Source organism: Alosa alosa, chromosome 1 (genome assembly GCF_017589495.1).
Source record: "Alosa alosa isolate M-15738 ecotype Scorff River chromosome 1, AALO_Geno_1.1, whole genome shotgun sequence".
Classification (NCBI taxonomy): domain Eukaryota; kingdom Metazoa; phylum Chordata; class Actinopteri; order Clupeiformes; family Clupeidae; genus Alosa; species Alosa alosa.
The window spans coordinates 48,720,622-48,737,317 of record NC_063189.1 but is presented as its reverse complement, the minus strand read 5'-3'; the positions used below and the strand labels follow the sequence as shown (position 1 = coordinate 48,737,317).

The 16,696-nt window shown below is 47.3% G+C and overlaps 1 protein-coding gene across 6 annotated transcripts in view; it reads left to right on the top strand.

Moving 5' to 3' along the window:
* The first annotated feature begins 207 nt into the window (after positions 1-207).
* si:ch211-207d6.2 (sickle tail protein) overlaps positions 208-16,696 on the top strand; it is a 54,092-nt gene continuing 37,603 nt past the window's right edge. For 2 of the 6 annotated variants that reach the window (XM_048245526.1, XM_048245520.1), the window contains exon 1: positions 209-1,108. In XM_048245526.1, the coding sequence (XP_048101483.1) occupies positions 901-1,108 (208 nt within the window). In that variant the 5' untranslated portion in view covers positions 209-900. Of the gene's footprint in view, positions 1,109-11,391; positions 11,528-16,696 lie in introns of those variants that run through there. The other 4 variants (XM_048245534.1, XM_048245556.1, XM_048245565.1 and 1 more) reach the window with 4 other exon arrangements.

Below are 16,696 nucleotides of genomic sequence, written 5' to 3'. Positions count from 1 at the left end.
GTGCGTCTCGTTAAAACCGAGCACAGACTTCACTCCACTCAGAGATTATGCTCCGCAGTGGCTGGCTTGTGCTTGACCGGCATCGGCCGCGGCTAGATTAGGGATCAGTTTTTGGCAGGCTCGGGGATCATTAAGGGATCGTTTTCTTCATAAAGCGAGTGAAGTGATTAAGGAGAGCTGGACAGTGGTGGGCAGACCGTGGTTGGTGGGAGAAAGGGAGGGAGTGAGGAAAAAGAGAGAGAGAGAGCGCTGGACACTACCATGTGCGTTGTGTGTTTATGTGAGTGTGAGTGCATGTGTGTGTGAGAGAGCGAACTGAGTTTGAGACAGCAGAGCGCTCGGTGTGAGAGACGACCACAGGCGACCGGAGTGCAGAGCGGAAGCATCGGGACGCAGAAGCACTGAACCCGTCAGCTGGGGGAGCGGAGCTGTGAGAGCTCACCTTATCCTCATCCTCATCTTCATCCTCATCCTCATCCTCATCGTTACACATGTGGAGTCTCCAGCAGCCAGGGAAGGGGGAAAGAGACTGCTAAAGACGCAGCGTCTGAGCTCCGGCCTCCGCGTCCGACACAAGCGGCTATCATAACATCAGAGGAAGAAGAGCAGATATTCTGGTTCCAGAGGGGCGTGACATTCATCAGACACCGATCATTACCAAAGCGGGATGTTAACCAGGAACGCTGTGCTGCCCCCCAGAAGAATCCTCATTCCACTCTAGGGTCACCTGGTAACCTGACCTCTCCCACCCCCACGCCCCACTTTCTTTTACTTTCCCTTCCACCCTATCGCTCTCAATCCCACGAGTGACCTCTGCAGGACAAACTAGACAGCCCTCCCGCCAAAAGATCGCCAGTCCTGGAGCACCTCTCTGCAACCCTTCCCTGGAAAAAGTCAAAGATGATGTCCAAGCCGTCACGCCTGGCCAAGCCTTCCAAGTCGTCCGGCCGCAAGGAGCCACCAGGCAGCCGCTCGCGGATGCTGAGCGTGGGGGAGAGGCTGATGAGGGCTGGCAGCGAGGGCAACCTGGTCAGACCAAGAGCCACGCTCCAGCAGCAGCAGGCTGGCCACCACGAGTCCCACAGGAGTGTCTCACCCCTGGCTAAAGGTAGGAGCAGAGCATGATATGGACATGCATATGCTCTCTTGTGCTCTCTCTCTCTCTCTCTCTCTGTAGATTTCTATCTCTCTTTCTCTCTCTCTCTCTAACATTCTATCTCTCTCTCACACTCTCTCTCTCACTCTCGCTCTGTGTTAAAGAGAGTGCACATGCTAAGTGGGGTTGGCAGGGCTCCAGTAGGTTCTTTTTACGTTGTGAGGTTCACACTGTACAGATCACCCCTGGTGGTGAGAAATAGGTCATGCCTTTATGTTGCATTGTCATGTAAATGGCTCAATTGTGTCTGTAGCACAACAGGATACAACTGCAGGGTGCTCCCATGCTTTCCTGTCTGTTGATGCCTCCTGTCTCACACACACTCTTTCACCAGATTTGCTCTCTCTTTCTTTCTCTTGCTCTCTCTCTTCATCCCTCCTTCTCTCTCAGATTTGCTCTCTCTTACTATCTTTCTGTGCACACACTCACACACTGCATACAGCATGACCTGAGCTTAGATGAGCATGCCTGAGGAGTGGGTCTTTAAGTACTGGGCATTCCTGTCTGAAGCAGTGTCCCGCTGGTATTGTTCACCGGATGCCCTCTCTGCATGTGGGGGATTAAGGAGCAGCTCGGGCTTTCAGTGTCCACTTTGCTGATTAGTAACATTCCCGTCATGATCATCACATTCTCTCTCTCTCTCTCTCTCTCTCTCTCTCTCTCTCTCTCACACACACTCACTCACTCACTCTCTCTCTCTCACACACTAACACTCACACACACACACACACACACACACTAATACACATAGACACACAATCATATCGATACCTATGTATGCATATGTAACCTTGATGAAATTGCCAAGCCAACAGATGTATCGTCTTCCCTATATGAAGTATGAAAATACTTTACCCTGCCTGACAATGCAGTAATACCTCTGAGCGTATTGTTACCTTATTGTTGTAAGCCCTGTGTGTTGTTTACTAAAGCCATTGTACATGGCCATTTCATTGCCAGAGTCGCTCTGTGCTTTGTGGATGTTTAGTGTACACGTGTGTAGGGCTCCATACAGTTGGCATTTAAAGCAGCTGTGCTGTGGCGCTGTCTGCTAGGTACCCTGGAGGAAGGTCGAGCGTGTCAGTGCCCTGGTGAGCTCTGGGGAGTGAAGAGTGCTGCGCTGCACAGCGACAGTGGCTGAGGCGCTGCACTCAGGACTGAAAAGAGTGGGCCTGGAGCCCCAGCAGGCTCTTTGGCTCTGGTGCTCACATCAGGGAGTGCGAATGCCCCCAGTGAGCCTGCGGCGTGGTGGTGGCACCCACGGGTCTCAGCTCCACACCAGCCCTCTTGACTCTCTTTGACTTTATCATCTTGGCGCCCTCTTCGCTTTCATTACCACAAGGCAGCGTCTGCCAGAGAGCCATGCTGTGGACCCAGATCCGCCACTCAGGCATTCGTGCATGCGTCTAATGCCACCAGGTGGAGCACAGAGCACAAGTTTGCCTTGTTATGGGTGATATAATCATCATGCATGATTTTGTACACGTCGGGAAAGCGTAGTGATCTTGACAACAATGCAATTCAGCATTTTCGAGGGGTGACGCCGGATACGTTCTGTCAGCACCCGACCACCGGAAAACGATGTGCCAGAAGTCTCCCATCCCCACCCACCAGCAGCAGGCCGCCTGTCCCAGAGACATTTGCAGTCCTCACACGCCGCCACCGTACAGGCCTGACATTTCCAGCGCTGGCTGGCTGGACAGGCAGTTCCACCCCACACAGCCCGGAAGGCTCCATCTCGCCTGAAAAGTGGGGAAAAAAACAGTTCCCTGTAAAGGCCCCACTGCATTCTGGGGCTGGAAACAACAGTCCAGATTTATACCACCCCTCAGGCGTCCCCTGTTCTCACTCTGACAGTCATTTTCCTGTGGAGCTCTGTGGTCACGAGTCCCACCCTCATGTCCACCAGACCTTTCAACACAATGTTTTCTTTTTATATATATCAGTGTAATTTGCAGTGTTTCAGTAGAATGACATGTGCTCTTCTGGTCCAAAAGTTGTTTCTTTTCTGAAAATAGAATGACTGAAGGAAGTCAAGGGAATATACTATTTGAACAGTCTCTTTTATGATTACTAGAGCACCACTAGCCACCATAAAGCATTCTTTATCAGGGGCATATTGAAAGATAGTACGGCAATTACTTATGTATAGTTTTATGTACTTCACAGCGCTCTTAGCTTGGAAATCTATAATTCTAATACTATAATAGCATGACTCCTAGCGTTACTGTGGCTGCAATCTGAGTCACATTACTACTGTGGTGGTGGGCAGTGCTGCCTTGCATGTACCTGCTCCCTGGCGAGGTCTTGTTTGTCTTCATCATGCCCAGTGATCTGTGAATGACGCATTTAATGATACCGTTTTTCATCGGTGATCTCAGGCGCTCAGAGCAGATTGCAGGGCTTGGCAGAGGACACAGCCTTGCGACTGGGCAGTTGCTTGAACGCCTGCGTGGGGCTTTCTTTCTCACCCCTGCCGCTGAAGCATATGCCTCCGTTTATCCAGCCATGATATCTTCCTCTTGATTACAGATTAAACACTCTCCAAGCTGGGCAAGATGTGCCACTGCCTGGGGCATCTCAGCAGCCAGATTGCTGTAGAAACGTTTCATCTGTTTCTCAAACGCAGGCCGACGGTAGTTCAGATCGCCATCTCCGAAGGTAATCGGAGGTGTTGCTCATGGTCCTGCATACTGTAGGGCTAACACAGCTGCAGTGCTAATTGTGCATTAAAATGAGGAAACTAAATGTTCCGTTTTAACTGTGGCACTTCCCGACTGTGGTGGGAGTGTAAAAGAAAATCTGGAAAGCAAATGATATTTATCATAATTAGATGATGGCTCGGTGCCGAGTGCCGAGTGCCGAGTGGTGTAGCTGCCCTTCTCCTCTCTGCTCTGTGGCACGGGAAAATGTCCTCCATTACACCCCTCAGTAAATCTTCTGGAACACTGAATTGGTTCGCCCCGTTCTTTTCTGATGACTTACTACTTGCCACTACCTCACAGCCAAAGATAGAAACAGGTCATTTTAAATATGAGTTGACTTTGCTTGCTTTATTGGAGTGTGTGTGTGTGTGTGCGTGTGTGTGTGTGAATTTTGTAATTACAGAAAGAAACTCACACATTCTTACTCATAATCCAAGCTTACGCAAGCACAAGATTTTAGCTGAGGATGTCATATGCAAGGCATAAGAGAAGGACATTGAGTTTTGTGAGCTCTAATATGTGTATGTGTATTGTGTGTGCCGTTGTGTGTGTGTGTGTGTGTGTGTGTGTGTGTGTGTCTGCCTGTCAGAAGATATTTGAGGATGGCTTAGTGCACTGTTTTGTATGCATCACACAAAATCACCTCCTACATAGGATAATGAAGGAGCCCTGTCCTCCCCCATCTCTGTTGTACTACTAAAGCATGGATTTGAGCTACAGGACACTAATTAAGGCCTAGCAAATCACATAATGCTGAATACCCTTGTTATTTAAACGAGTAGAAACGTTCTCCATTAACTATATTGCTAGTATTGAGTATACAATACCACATTGGTCTTTGTGAATATTCCATGGTTAGGGATGTTAATGGCACAATGCTAGATGGAATGTATGTTAAGTGTCCATGGTTATTGTTGGTGATGCCAGCTCTTTACAAGATGTATCCATGACTAATAAGCAGTCCCTCAGGTCTTTACCTATCTTTCAGCCCACACCAAATACATTCATAGTTTGCTGTAAATAACTCTATCCCTTAACACAAGTGACTGAGGCAGCAATACAACTGTGTAACAGGAGGAATTTGACTGATGATAACACAGAATGTGAATCAGTAGGTCATGGCCTTTTCAGCTCTGCAGAACCCAACATGTCACAATGGTGAGTTCTAATTAACTGTGTTCTAATGCCCCTCATTGAAGAGCTGACCATTGTGCATGACCACTCTGCTGTCTTGCTCTTTCTCTCACACACTCACACACATACACACACACACACACACTCACACACATACACACACAATACTATCTCAACATGTCTCTTTTTGTCTCTCTCGCATTCTTTGTGTCTCCCACACGCAGGTCCACTCTCTAGTTGCATAACTAACCTCCCTAATTCTGTCCCAAAGTATCCATGTAATGCAGCAATTATGCCGATCTCCATGTGTCACCACGCCAGTCTAATCCACAGGAAGTGATTCAGTCTGACAGCTGTGTGGTCTCATGCCGAGACAGACATTTGCTTTAGCCAATCAGCCCGCACGATGTCTGCAACAGCACCTCCCAAGCTGTCCTCTCCTTCCCACCCTCCATCTCCTCCCGCCCCTCCCTCTTTTTAAGCTCCTGGGACAAGTGATGCACAGTTCCATGGCACGCACACACACACACACACTCTTACTCATTCACACACGGACACACACAATGCTCATCCCAAACAGCTGTTCACTCAAGTTAGTCTCCAGGCCGGCTGCTTGTTGGGAGTGATTTAGGTGATGGCTTGTGATGTTCCCCTCAGCTTCTCAGCCTCCACAACAGCCGCAGCCACGGCTCTGTCCAGAGCACTCGGGCAGCTGTTTAGGAATCTTTAGAGCTACGCTAGGTCTGACGACAGAGCACAGGAATAACGAGGGGACTGCTCACTTAACGTGATGTGTAAACAAACAAACGAACAAAGTGAATAACCGAGCCCTATCCTCTGTGCTGCTCCAGTCTGCCTCTCTTCCCAGATGTCAGCTGTGGTCACTTTCCCCTGAGCTGCAGCTCTAGACATGGCTGTGGTGGCTGAGGTGAGGGCCTCTGCTGCGGCCCTCTAATCTCTAATCCTTCCCTGGCCATAGGCGCTAACGGAGCCTGTGAGCCGCTGCGGGAAGACGGGGATAATGTTCCCAGGCAGGCGCACACAGAACTGCTGGGCTCCGTGGTTGGGAGGGAGGGAGGGAGGGGCGCTACTCCACACACCACAGAGGAGGAGCAGGCGTCATACTTTCATGTGAGGAAAACATGTTGCAGTCATGGAGCCACATGACACAGAGAATTTGAAATGGAGAGGGAGGGATATCGATGTGAAAGTGCTACTAGAGGAAAACAATGGCTTTTGATCGAATATACACACATATATATATATATACTGTATATATAAATATATGGCTTTAGAACATAAGAATGTATACATAAATATCTGAGTTTCAACAATTACTGTGAGCAACCAAGGGGAGAGCATGAAGGACTTGAAGTTTCAAGAGTAGGGGATGGAGAGAAGTTGAGAAGTTAGTTATTTTCCAGTGCATGGCAACATCTTATTATGTACCACTATGTGTTACATCTAGTTTGACAACAGACATCTAGTGAGCCACATGATATCCCACTATTTAGAAAGATAGAACAAATAGCTGGAGGGAGCACAACCATGGTTGTCAGGGAGCCTTCGGGGCTGGCTCCTAGGGAGGAGGAGGGGGTTGCGGTGCAGCCTCCATCCCCCACCCCTCCACCACCGCTGCCTGTCTGCCCTGTGCGGTTTATTTGTCTAGCACTTAGACAGCTGGCCTGCTGGTCGGGAGAACTCCGAGCCAGTCTGACAAAAGTCATCTGTTACTGATTCCACATTCTTGGCCAAGAGGACTGCGATGGTCAACGCCGTCCGCCAGCCAGCGGAGCAGTCCAGCTTATGCCCGGCTTCGAGATTTATCCCTCGTTTCATGCAGGCCGCGTCTGGTGAATGCTGGTGTGCCATAAAGCAAACACCAGTCACACTACACGCAGAGTGCCTGCTTTGAGTGGAGTGGGCTGTGTTGTCTCACCTCGCCTCGTCTGAATGTTAAATGTGCTTTGTGGACTCATGTTTCATTGGTCACAGACAGAGAGATACTACAGTAGAATGTAGCGAAATGCCATTAGTTGCTCAACTTCTTCTTGACAAAGAAAGAAACAATAACAAGATTTAATAACAGAAACAATAGCAAAACAGCAGTGGAATGCTCTGTGGCTGTTAAAAGAGTTTGCTGAGTTTGTCCATTTGGCAATGTTGCCAATGAGATTAGCTTTGGCCATATGAAACCTTACCCAGTGATTCCACAGTGGCCAGTGAACCATGCGGCACGCTTTCATCAAGCGCTCAGCAGCAGGTTAGGAATGCAGTCACTGTTAATGGTTAACTCTCGTTTTAAGCACAGGAGATGGAATTCACCTTTTTTCCAAATGGCAGATGCTAATGAGGTCTAACCTCACTGTTGGCTGAGTCCATGTTTGTTTGTCTGCTTATTTATTTATTTACAAATGTATTTATTTATTTATTTGGTAAGCTGTCTCAGCTTGTTAGCACATGTTTTTCAGTTGGGTGTGTATGTGTGCGTGCAGCGTGACTGAACAATGGATATTTGGTCAATAACCAAGTGTTCAAGGGTGGCCAAGAAAACAAAGGCTGCATGCACTGTGCCCTGTCCGTAGCTCAAACAGAGAGACATTTCCTGTGTTCTTAAGGTTTAAAGTCACCCCATTGCAAATATCAGTAAATCTGTACATGTAATTGCACATCGCCTTTTTCCTTGTTGCAGCTTTTCTTTCGCACACCCATACAGCATCTCATACTCCCGCATCTCTGATAGGATCTGACAAATGACAGATTCTATTCAGTAACATGAATGGCTCTGCAGACGTAGAGCGCGTCAGATTCAACAACAAACATGGTGCCGGTATCAGATCGGCTGTCAGGAGTGTCTGCATGATTTCTCACTCCTCCTCCTCCTCCTTGGTCAGACGTTTCAGGCCTCCTGTGTGTGACCTTGTCCTGCCCCCCCACCCCCCCCCCCCCCTCCTCCCCGCCTTCCTCACCCTCCCCTAGTGTGTTTGGAGTGCTTTTTCATCTCTGCCCTATCTGTCTTCACTCTTAGCTCAAATGTTTTCTTTGCCTTTTCAGTATTCCTCTCTGCTTTGTCCAGTGGTTGGATCAACAGGGCTTTGAAGTGTTGCCGAACTGACGGTCATGTTCCCTCACATGTTTTTTGTTCTTATTAGCTCACCAAAATTCATGAAAGTTGTCATTGTGTCTGTCTGGAGTCTATGAAGACATTGATTTGTAATGACATATACTAGCATCTTGATCAAAAACATTAGTGATATTCATGTTGTAGATCTTGTTTCAGCAAACATAAGGACCGGTCTACTGCTGCGCTGGGCTTTCTGTTTGCTGGGTGTGGCATTTCCCCACTCTAATGTTGTGCCCCCTCATCATCTCCAATGGATATCACATACCACACCATCCTCTGAATCAAGAACTTTCCATCTCACCATGTCCCCAGCTGTCTCCCCCTGTTAGTGACCCTAAGTAGGAACTCATGCACATACAAAAAGGGAGAAAAAAATCCCTTCAACCACCCAGAATTTTTCCTGCCCTCTGTAATGCAATCTGCAGTTTTTCCTCCTCTGTAAGCACAGTCCTTCCCTCGCTTCCTCTCGTTCGCTAGGGTGTGTAGTGAACCGTCACATCGGCACGGCAGACCAGAGATCCTGCTCGGGGGCACGCGTGAACCAGATCAATCAGCTCGGCTTTGTCAACGGGCGCGCGGACCCCTCCGCCGCTGCTCCTTGCATCTGTGTCTCCCCGTGCCGTGCACCGCTCACCCGGCCTGTCACACGGGAGACCTTACGTGTCACATCCTTTTGGCAGGCTCCCAGTTTGAGAAATCCTCGCCGCGGCCAGGCCTGTAGGAACCCATCAAATTCCCTAGGTGTATTTTTAGGACTGTCCGTGCGCGCCCGCCGCTCCGAGCTGGAAAAGTGCACCCGTGCAACCTAAGATCGACGGTGGATGTCAGAGTATTATGGAGGCTTTAGCTCCACCTCTTCAATCCCCCAGAGGCAGATGGGTTTCTCTTTGCTGATGGCTCAGAACACCTCTGTGTTTCCCATCTGAAAACAAAATGCTTTACAATGGTGCGGACGCCACCAAGCCCCAGGGTAGAATAGAATAGTTAAATATAAATACTGGAGCATAGCCAAGGAGCTCAGGGCAAGGCTTCAGTAAACACACACACACACACACACACTCTCTCTCTCCGGGCCTGATTCAGGCAGACCTAGAGTTTACTCATGCAATAGAATCAAGATCAGTTCACAATTTGGATTTGTGGGCAACTTTATTTACCCTTCCACCGACAACCGAGCAGCAAGGTAATCTACAACATTACATAAGAATAACGGTGTGTTTCTCATAAACCCAGACTAACTCACCAGAAGCATGCCTAATGGTCATTTCACGAGGAGGAAATTGGGGCTGTTGACATAAAATGACATTAAGGTAGAGAACAAAACCACGTTGCTCTGTCTCTCTGCTTCATCAGGAATTCACACTCTGCCTCGTGTTTTAAATGTCTGCGCTCGCTGTCTCTTGGGTTATGGTAAAGTTCTCGAAGCATCCACTTGATTTAAAATGTCAGCATTGCCCACTGGAGTATTCTGGAGTTTTGCTATCATGCAAGCTTTAGACAATCCTTCAAATGTCTTCACTAGCCTGCGTGCATGCAGAATAGTTACACCAGAAGGCAAAGATAATATTACATTAAAGGTCCACATTCTATAAATAACATGAAAGATACTGTGTGTCTGTCTGTGGTATAGTTTTTCCAATGATGGTGTCATCCAAGATAGCACCTGTGAATCAACTCTTTACCTAGAGGCAAAGCCTGTTCTAGCCATTCAGTTTTTCTTCCTCAGAAACTCATATTGGCAGGGCTTATGCTTTTAGGCTGGGCTTAGGTCAGTAGAGAGAGAGGGGGGAGAGAGAGATGCTTTCACTCTTACGCTGCAAGATTTTCTGAGGAAATAAATGTGATGTCATGGCATTTCTGGGGAATGAGTCTGTCAGTCCTGGCTTTGCCTTCCAGCCAACTCCACTTTCTTATCCATGGGTTTACATCAAATATTCATGCCATTCTCTTCATCTATTTGTTTGTTGTCTTGGTTACTCATGCAGGCAAGAGTACATAAAGCTCATTCAGATGTTACATTGTGTTACTTTTAGGCTAAGCAGTGCCGTCTTCAATAGCACAAACATTAAGGCTGCCACGGACGGACAGGGCTGTGGAGGATGGTGTGGTGAAGCATCTGACTGTAGGAATAATGATTGTAGTCAGTGAAAACTGCCACTGAGACAGAGGAGCAGGGCTATGAGGTAGCATGGGGCAGTCACAAGAGGCCTGAGTCTTGGCCAGTAAATCAGTGGGTGTGCCCACTCCTCTGAGACAGAAACAGAGAAAGGGAGCGACAGACAGAGAGAGAGAGAGAAGGAAAGGAAGGATAACGTCAGGAAATGAGTGATTAACTCCAACATGGATCTCTAAGCAACCATGAACAGTTCCTGCAAACAAAGACAGGTGCTGGTAATGTATAAGAATGGCTGTGTTGAGGTTATTGTTTTGAGTTTGCACTCTGTGTGAAAACATGCGGTTAGTTGATTCAACCAGGGAAGCCCGATGGTTTTAGCATTTTGTGTCCTAAAACAATACAAGGCCGTCAACAGCAACAAAACTGTCCCTTGCTCTTTGTGCTGTGCAGGTGTGTTACAATCCCATAATCTCAGGCAGCCTCTGTGTTGTTCTCAGTCAAGGCTCATGGTTGGGGTGTGTGTGAGCAGGGGTGAGACGCCCAGCCCCGTCTGTTTTGAAATGTGAGGATGAAGTCACTCATCTGTAGGAGCCCAATCTCCTTTGTCCTGCATGAACCTCAGGAAGAAGAGACCACACCTTTGTTGGAGGAGTGAAACAGAGGATGTGCACCCCCATCACAACCACCACCACCATTCCACTCTTTCTTACACTCTCTCTCACACACACATACTGAAATAAGGTTAGTGATTCCTTAGCAAGTTCTACAAGAGTTCTACAAGCATTGTCCCTCTCCTCCACCCACCCACTTTTTTTCTCTCTAACTCTTGCTCTCTACTTTCTCTCTCTCCCTCTCTCTCTCTCTCTTCTCTCCCCCTCACACACACATGCACATGAGAACACACAGACACCCTCCCTCAAATGCACAAACACCTCCCACCACCCACCCCCATCCCCAACCCCCAAACACACACACACACACACACACACATACACACATACACACACACACACACATACACACACACACACAACTTACATAAACATTCTCTCAGTAGAGAGGCCACTGAAAAGCTGGCTGGCTGAACTGGGTTGGCACAGTGGAGGAAGGGCAGGCCACTCGAGCACAGTCCTACACAACAGAACGCAGCACGGCCAAAGAGTGGACAGGAAGAGCCCGAGCCACCGGAGGGGAGGGATATACACATACATACACACTCACACACACTCACTCATTCACTATTGCAGCCGGATAACACTCTACAGAGCTGGAGACTTTCTCAGAGAAGGAGGGTGAGTGCACTCCAACAATACAGAGAACTAGAGAATCAGCTGGAGGCATATCAGGCAGCTCGATAAACAAAATTGATGTTTTTCTTAAGAAGTAGTTTGTTTGTTGAAGCAGCATAGCTCTATCTTGTGACTGAATCTTTACAATGTCTGCTGTAGACTTAGAGCTGAGGTTTTGCAGGAAGTGGCTGAATAAGATCAGATTAGTAAAGACTTTATACAAAAAGTATAAACGGAAGTTTGAACTGATCAGCAACTTGATTTTGTGTGCTTAACATTTTGTGAGCTTAACATATTAGGTAGCCAACAGTAATATGTGTGGGATCCTGAAAATATATATTTATTTTTCCATGGTGATGTTAAACTCATTATATTGTCCGCCACCATTTGATCTGTTAAACATATCCTGTGATGCGCTGAAGCTAAGACATTTGGGCACTTTCCCTTCTCCCACCCATGGTATTGTCATCTGTTGACTCAAGACAGCGGGGCACCTCCCAGAGTGGACGGCGGGGCCGGCTCTCTGGAGCGGGCTGGTTTTGCAGTAGTAAAGAGACTCCCTGTGCTGTGCATGAATGACAGAGTCATTGAGCGAGCTGCTGGCCCGGCTGCATAAATACACTTAGGGGACTGGCAGCAAGAGTGAAAGGCCGCATCCATCTCAAGACTTAATTAAACGAAGGGCTCGTCTGGAATGAAAAGTGAGGTCCGCAGGGAGGTGGGGTGGGGGTGGGGGGATAGCGAGGGATGAGAGTTTGGCTGGACGAACCCACAGGTCGTCTCTGTGGCTCACTTTGGCACTCTGATTCCTCACCGCTGTGCTCAAATTCTAATGTGTGTGTGTGTGACTGTGTGTGTCTGAGTGTGGGTGTGTGTGTGTCTTGCCTTGGAAACTGCTCTGTGACTGTCTGGTGTTCTCACTGTAGTTTTTTATTAGCTCAAATGTCCCATTTTATGGAATAACTGGAAGATGGTGGCCAGACCCTCGAGCAGTTTCATTTCTGTGATGGAGATGGAACTAGAATTCCTTATTCATTTGGTGGCAATAATCATACAACCCTGGAAACATTAAAGAAAATCACAGTTGGTTTTTTGGACACACATATTTTTTAGCTTTTATATCGGCAAGCCCCCTCATCCTAACTTATAGCCTGGCAGTTCACTGGCTCAGTCCACACAGTTTTTTCACTGCACACTTTCCTCTCCTCTTTGTTCTTGTGTGTGTGTGTGTGTTTTTTGTCCATCAGGGTATTTGCCACAGTATAATACAATGTAGTTTGGACCTCGCTTGTCATTATGGTATTGCATACCAGCCAAGGGGTTTTGGCATGCCTGCCTCTCTGGCTAAATGAAGCATGTTATAAAATAGTGCTGGCCGATGAAGCTTAATTGTTTTGGTGAGCTGCTGAACTGCTGATGAAGACAACGCAGCCCAAATCTTTTGATCCGCATCGTTTGTGTCCGACGCTGTCCGGGAGAGCGTGCAGTCTGGATGACATTCCTCTGCATTGCTGACCCAGGTTTATATTCAGGCCGTGCGCTATAGGCCGTGCCAGCACTGATCTCCTGTAGATACGGCGGGATGCACTGGGACCACACGGGTGGGGGTGGGGGTCTAGACAGCCGGCAACAGGTGTCAGGTTCAGAGCACGGGACTGGTGACTGATGGGAATTCAGCCATGTGTTGACACGGCCTTAATATGAATGTGTGTGTGTGAGTGTGTGCACGTGCACGTGCAAATTGAGCCTCAATTTCAATATTTGTTTGTGTGGGGGGGAGGTCAAAGCTCATGAAACATCAAACAAATAAAACGCGCCAGGTTTGACCACATATGAGGGTTTGTACGCGGTTAGAGATTATGGCAGACCCACTGAGATTTAACACTTCATGCTTCGCTGTGGGTGATGACGGTGATAAAGGCAGGTTGACGTCAGTTGAAAGCTGTGTGGTTTTACTGTAGGCCAAACCAACAGCTTCTGAGACGTTACACAGATACTCCGCATAAACACAGTGATCATAGTGTAAGCACAGATTCCACAGGTAACCAAGGTAAGTCATTCAGAATGTAAAACCCAGAGTGAGCATATGATCTGGATTAGGATTAAAGACTGGTCATTCGTTTTGGCAACATTGTAAAATGCATTCAGGGCCGGCTCCAGGCCCACCCAAACAAAGTCAAGATGTTTTTTGTTTTCAGTTGTGCATCTGCGCAGTGTGCAGCCTCAAACCCAGCTTGGATGTAGATGAGTTGGTGTTGAGTGTCATGGTAGCTAGCTGGTACATAGCTGTGCAGTAGGCCTATGTAAACACCCCAGCTGATGCTTTAAAGGAAAACTCTGGCCATTTTTAAAGATTTTGTGTTTCGTGTTTATGTCAATTTTGATCCAATTTCACCGCTTTGCTATGTTGCCCACTCAAAAGTTCTACCAGCCAACCCAAATGTAGTAGGCTAGAACCGGCCCTGAATGCATCTATACACTAACCTGACTTGCCAGATGAATTTCGTTCCGCCTAGCTCCGCCTAACTCCACTCACATCCATCTGGGATCGCTTCTGTTGAGAGTGATTTCGGCACCAGATTTTATGGTAGAGCCAATCAGGACGCAGGGCAGGAGTTTTATAGATGTGACGTAGCGTAGAAGCGACTGTGAGACTGTTCTCAGCGTCACGGGTTGGCTTTGATGTGAGTGGTTGAAGTAGCACGTCAATAGATGACGGACAAGTGGCTTATCCAATGCATTTTTGATAAGGCCCAGCCTTCTGAAACACCTCTCCAATGGATTGATCCCAGATGGATGAGTGGAGCTAGGCGGAACGAAATACATCTGGCGAGAGTCAGGTTATCTATACACTGGTGCAGCACTGAATGCACAGGCTCGAATGTGCTGATAACCATGCTGCCACTGCTGGTATTTTGGGCTCTTAATCATCCAACTGTCCTCACACTGACATTTTAAAGTAGAACATCTTTGTATGAGTCATGGCCGTCAGGAAGTAAGCCTCGGTTTTTGTCCTGCGTTTGGACAAGAGGCTCCATCTCCAAGCGGACAGGCAGCCGGGGCTGATGTCATGTTCTGTTAGTACAAACAGACTAGGGCGGCCAGGCGGGTAATTGACGAGCTTGCAGAAACTTCTTTCAGCCATTCTGCATCCCTCTGTAAGGTCCTCACTGGGTCATTTTACTCCCTATATACTGTGCTGCTTATCCCATTTTTTAGACGAGTATGTGTCTGTGAGGACTGGTTTCCTCCTTAACACATGACAGATTGCTTAATGAAAGCACAATTTGAGAGCTCTGAGGCTATTATGTGACTTTAATGTCATGAATATGGATGGAGCAGTGGGGGCTGCAGCTGAGTCACTCCTCTTCCAGTCCAGTTCACTGTTCACAAAGCTGTGAGGCTGATGAGGTTAGTGGCTCAAGCACTCCTGCACTGGGTTAAGAATATCTCACTGCTTACTGGGGAAGCTCGGCTTGCCCTAGCTAGCATGTCAGTGAGGCAGTTGGCCTGATAACTGGCATCCACAATTTTGCTGTGGATGGTATGTAAAAATCATCAATGTTTGTCAAACCATATCAATCTAATGATATTAGTTGAATGAGTCAAATAAACACACTCTGCAAATTGATTGATTTCTGTTAGAGGAGGTTAGTTGGGAGAGTTTTGGGGCATATGCGTTGTATCCATCTGGACCACATATGACATAGTAGTGTGGTGTTAGTGCTTCACATCTGTGCCAAATGGACCAGCCTGAGTGTTAAGGCTGGAGGGTATTACAGTTAAACAAACAAGTGCCACGCTCACCTACATTGTAAACATTCGCCATATACTGCCAAGTTTATGAACTGTGTTGTCCCTAATTGGAATGTACTACCTTAGAGTGCTAACTCTGTGGATCTCAAACATATCTGACACCATTTTTTCAAATAATTAGTTAAAGTGTACTAACAGAGTAGTTGCCTCAGCTTCATTCAGACGGATACTAGGACCGAATCTCATAAGTAAGTAGAATGGAAACATTTAATACTTGCTGCGCTGCTTATGCTACAGTGCTGGGATTATTGGAATCCTTTATCACAGCTGTCAGGTCCTTCAGCAGTTTTATTTCTTTCTGATACATTTTCCTAAAGTAAATCTTTTATACATCTGAAAACCTCACCTCAGACGAGCTCGGCAGATGTTTCACAATGCACTGTGGTGCGACCTGTGTGAGCCCCAGTGTTCATCATCTCTGCCTGGTCTTGGAAAAGCACAGCTCCCGAAGCCTCTCCATGAAACAGTAAACAGGTGAGGACTTCAAATGAGATGGTTAGTGACCGGGCCGGCCAGGCAGAAGAAAACCGACTCCGCGGAATAACAAACAGCTTCGGAGCCCTTTGCCGACGCGGTGTGCTAAAAAAAACTCTCCCTCTCAGGTAGTTACACAAACCTTGATAAAGAACAACACACATTTCCAGGCAGCAAAAGTAATGTCAAGGCCATGGCTCGGTGTTTTCACGTTTGTGGATGTTAACTTGAGGAGAGCTCTCTGGGTTAAGCAGCATTGAGACGTGTGGATTTCCTTTGTAAAATATTAACGCTTAAGGTCGTTTTGGCCACAGAGCAAAGAACACAGAAGTGGAAATGTTTGGATACCCTTCGGGAATCTGAGCGGGGATGTGTATCCTGTTGGGCACCGGTGGCTCTCTGGTTCAGGTTCAGACTGAGCTACCAGGTTCATGGAACATTCCTCGCCCTGGAGTCATATAATGGCAGGAAGGGCTGAAAAGGCCAAAAATATAAACAATAGGCCTAAAGTGTGAGCCGATCCCTTCACTGCAATATGGACACCTTGCAGAGGTTTGCATGTTGTTTAGTCCAATGCATATCCCTGCATAGGTTTATAAGAATTACCTATTCAAAGAGCACTTTACAAAGGAAAAATCATACAACTTTATTTACTTCTATAATTTCACTTTGTAGATCTCTCATCAGCGGAATTCAATTCCATATTGCTTTGCTATTTTATGTAGGGATGGAAACTAATACGAAGTGACTTTCTGTCAAATCCTTATGATAATAATGTTTTCCAGACCCTCTTTGTCTTTGTTGCTGTGGGAGTGCACTGCAGCTTTTGCTATTATTCCCAGATTATTTCCTTAAGTGACAAGCAAAGAAGGGGTAATTCCC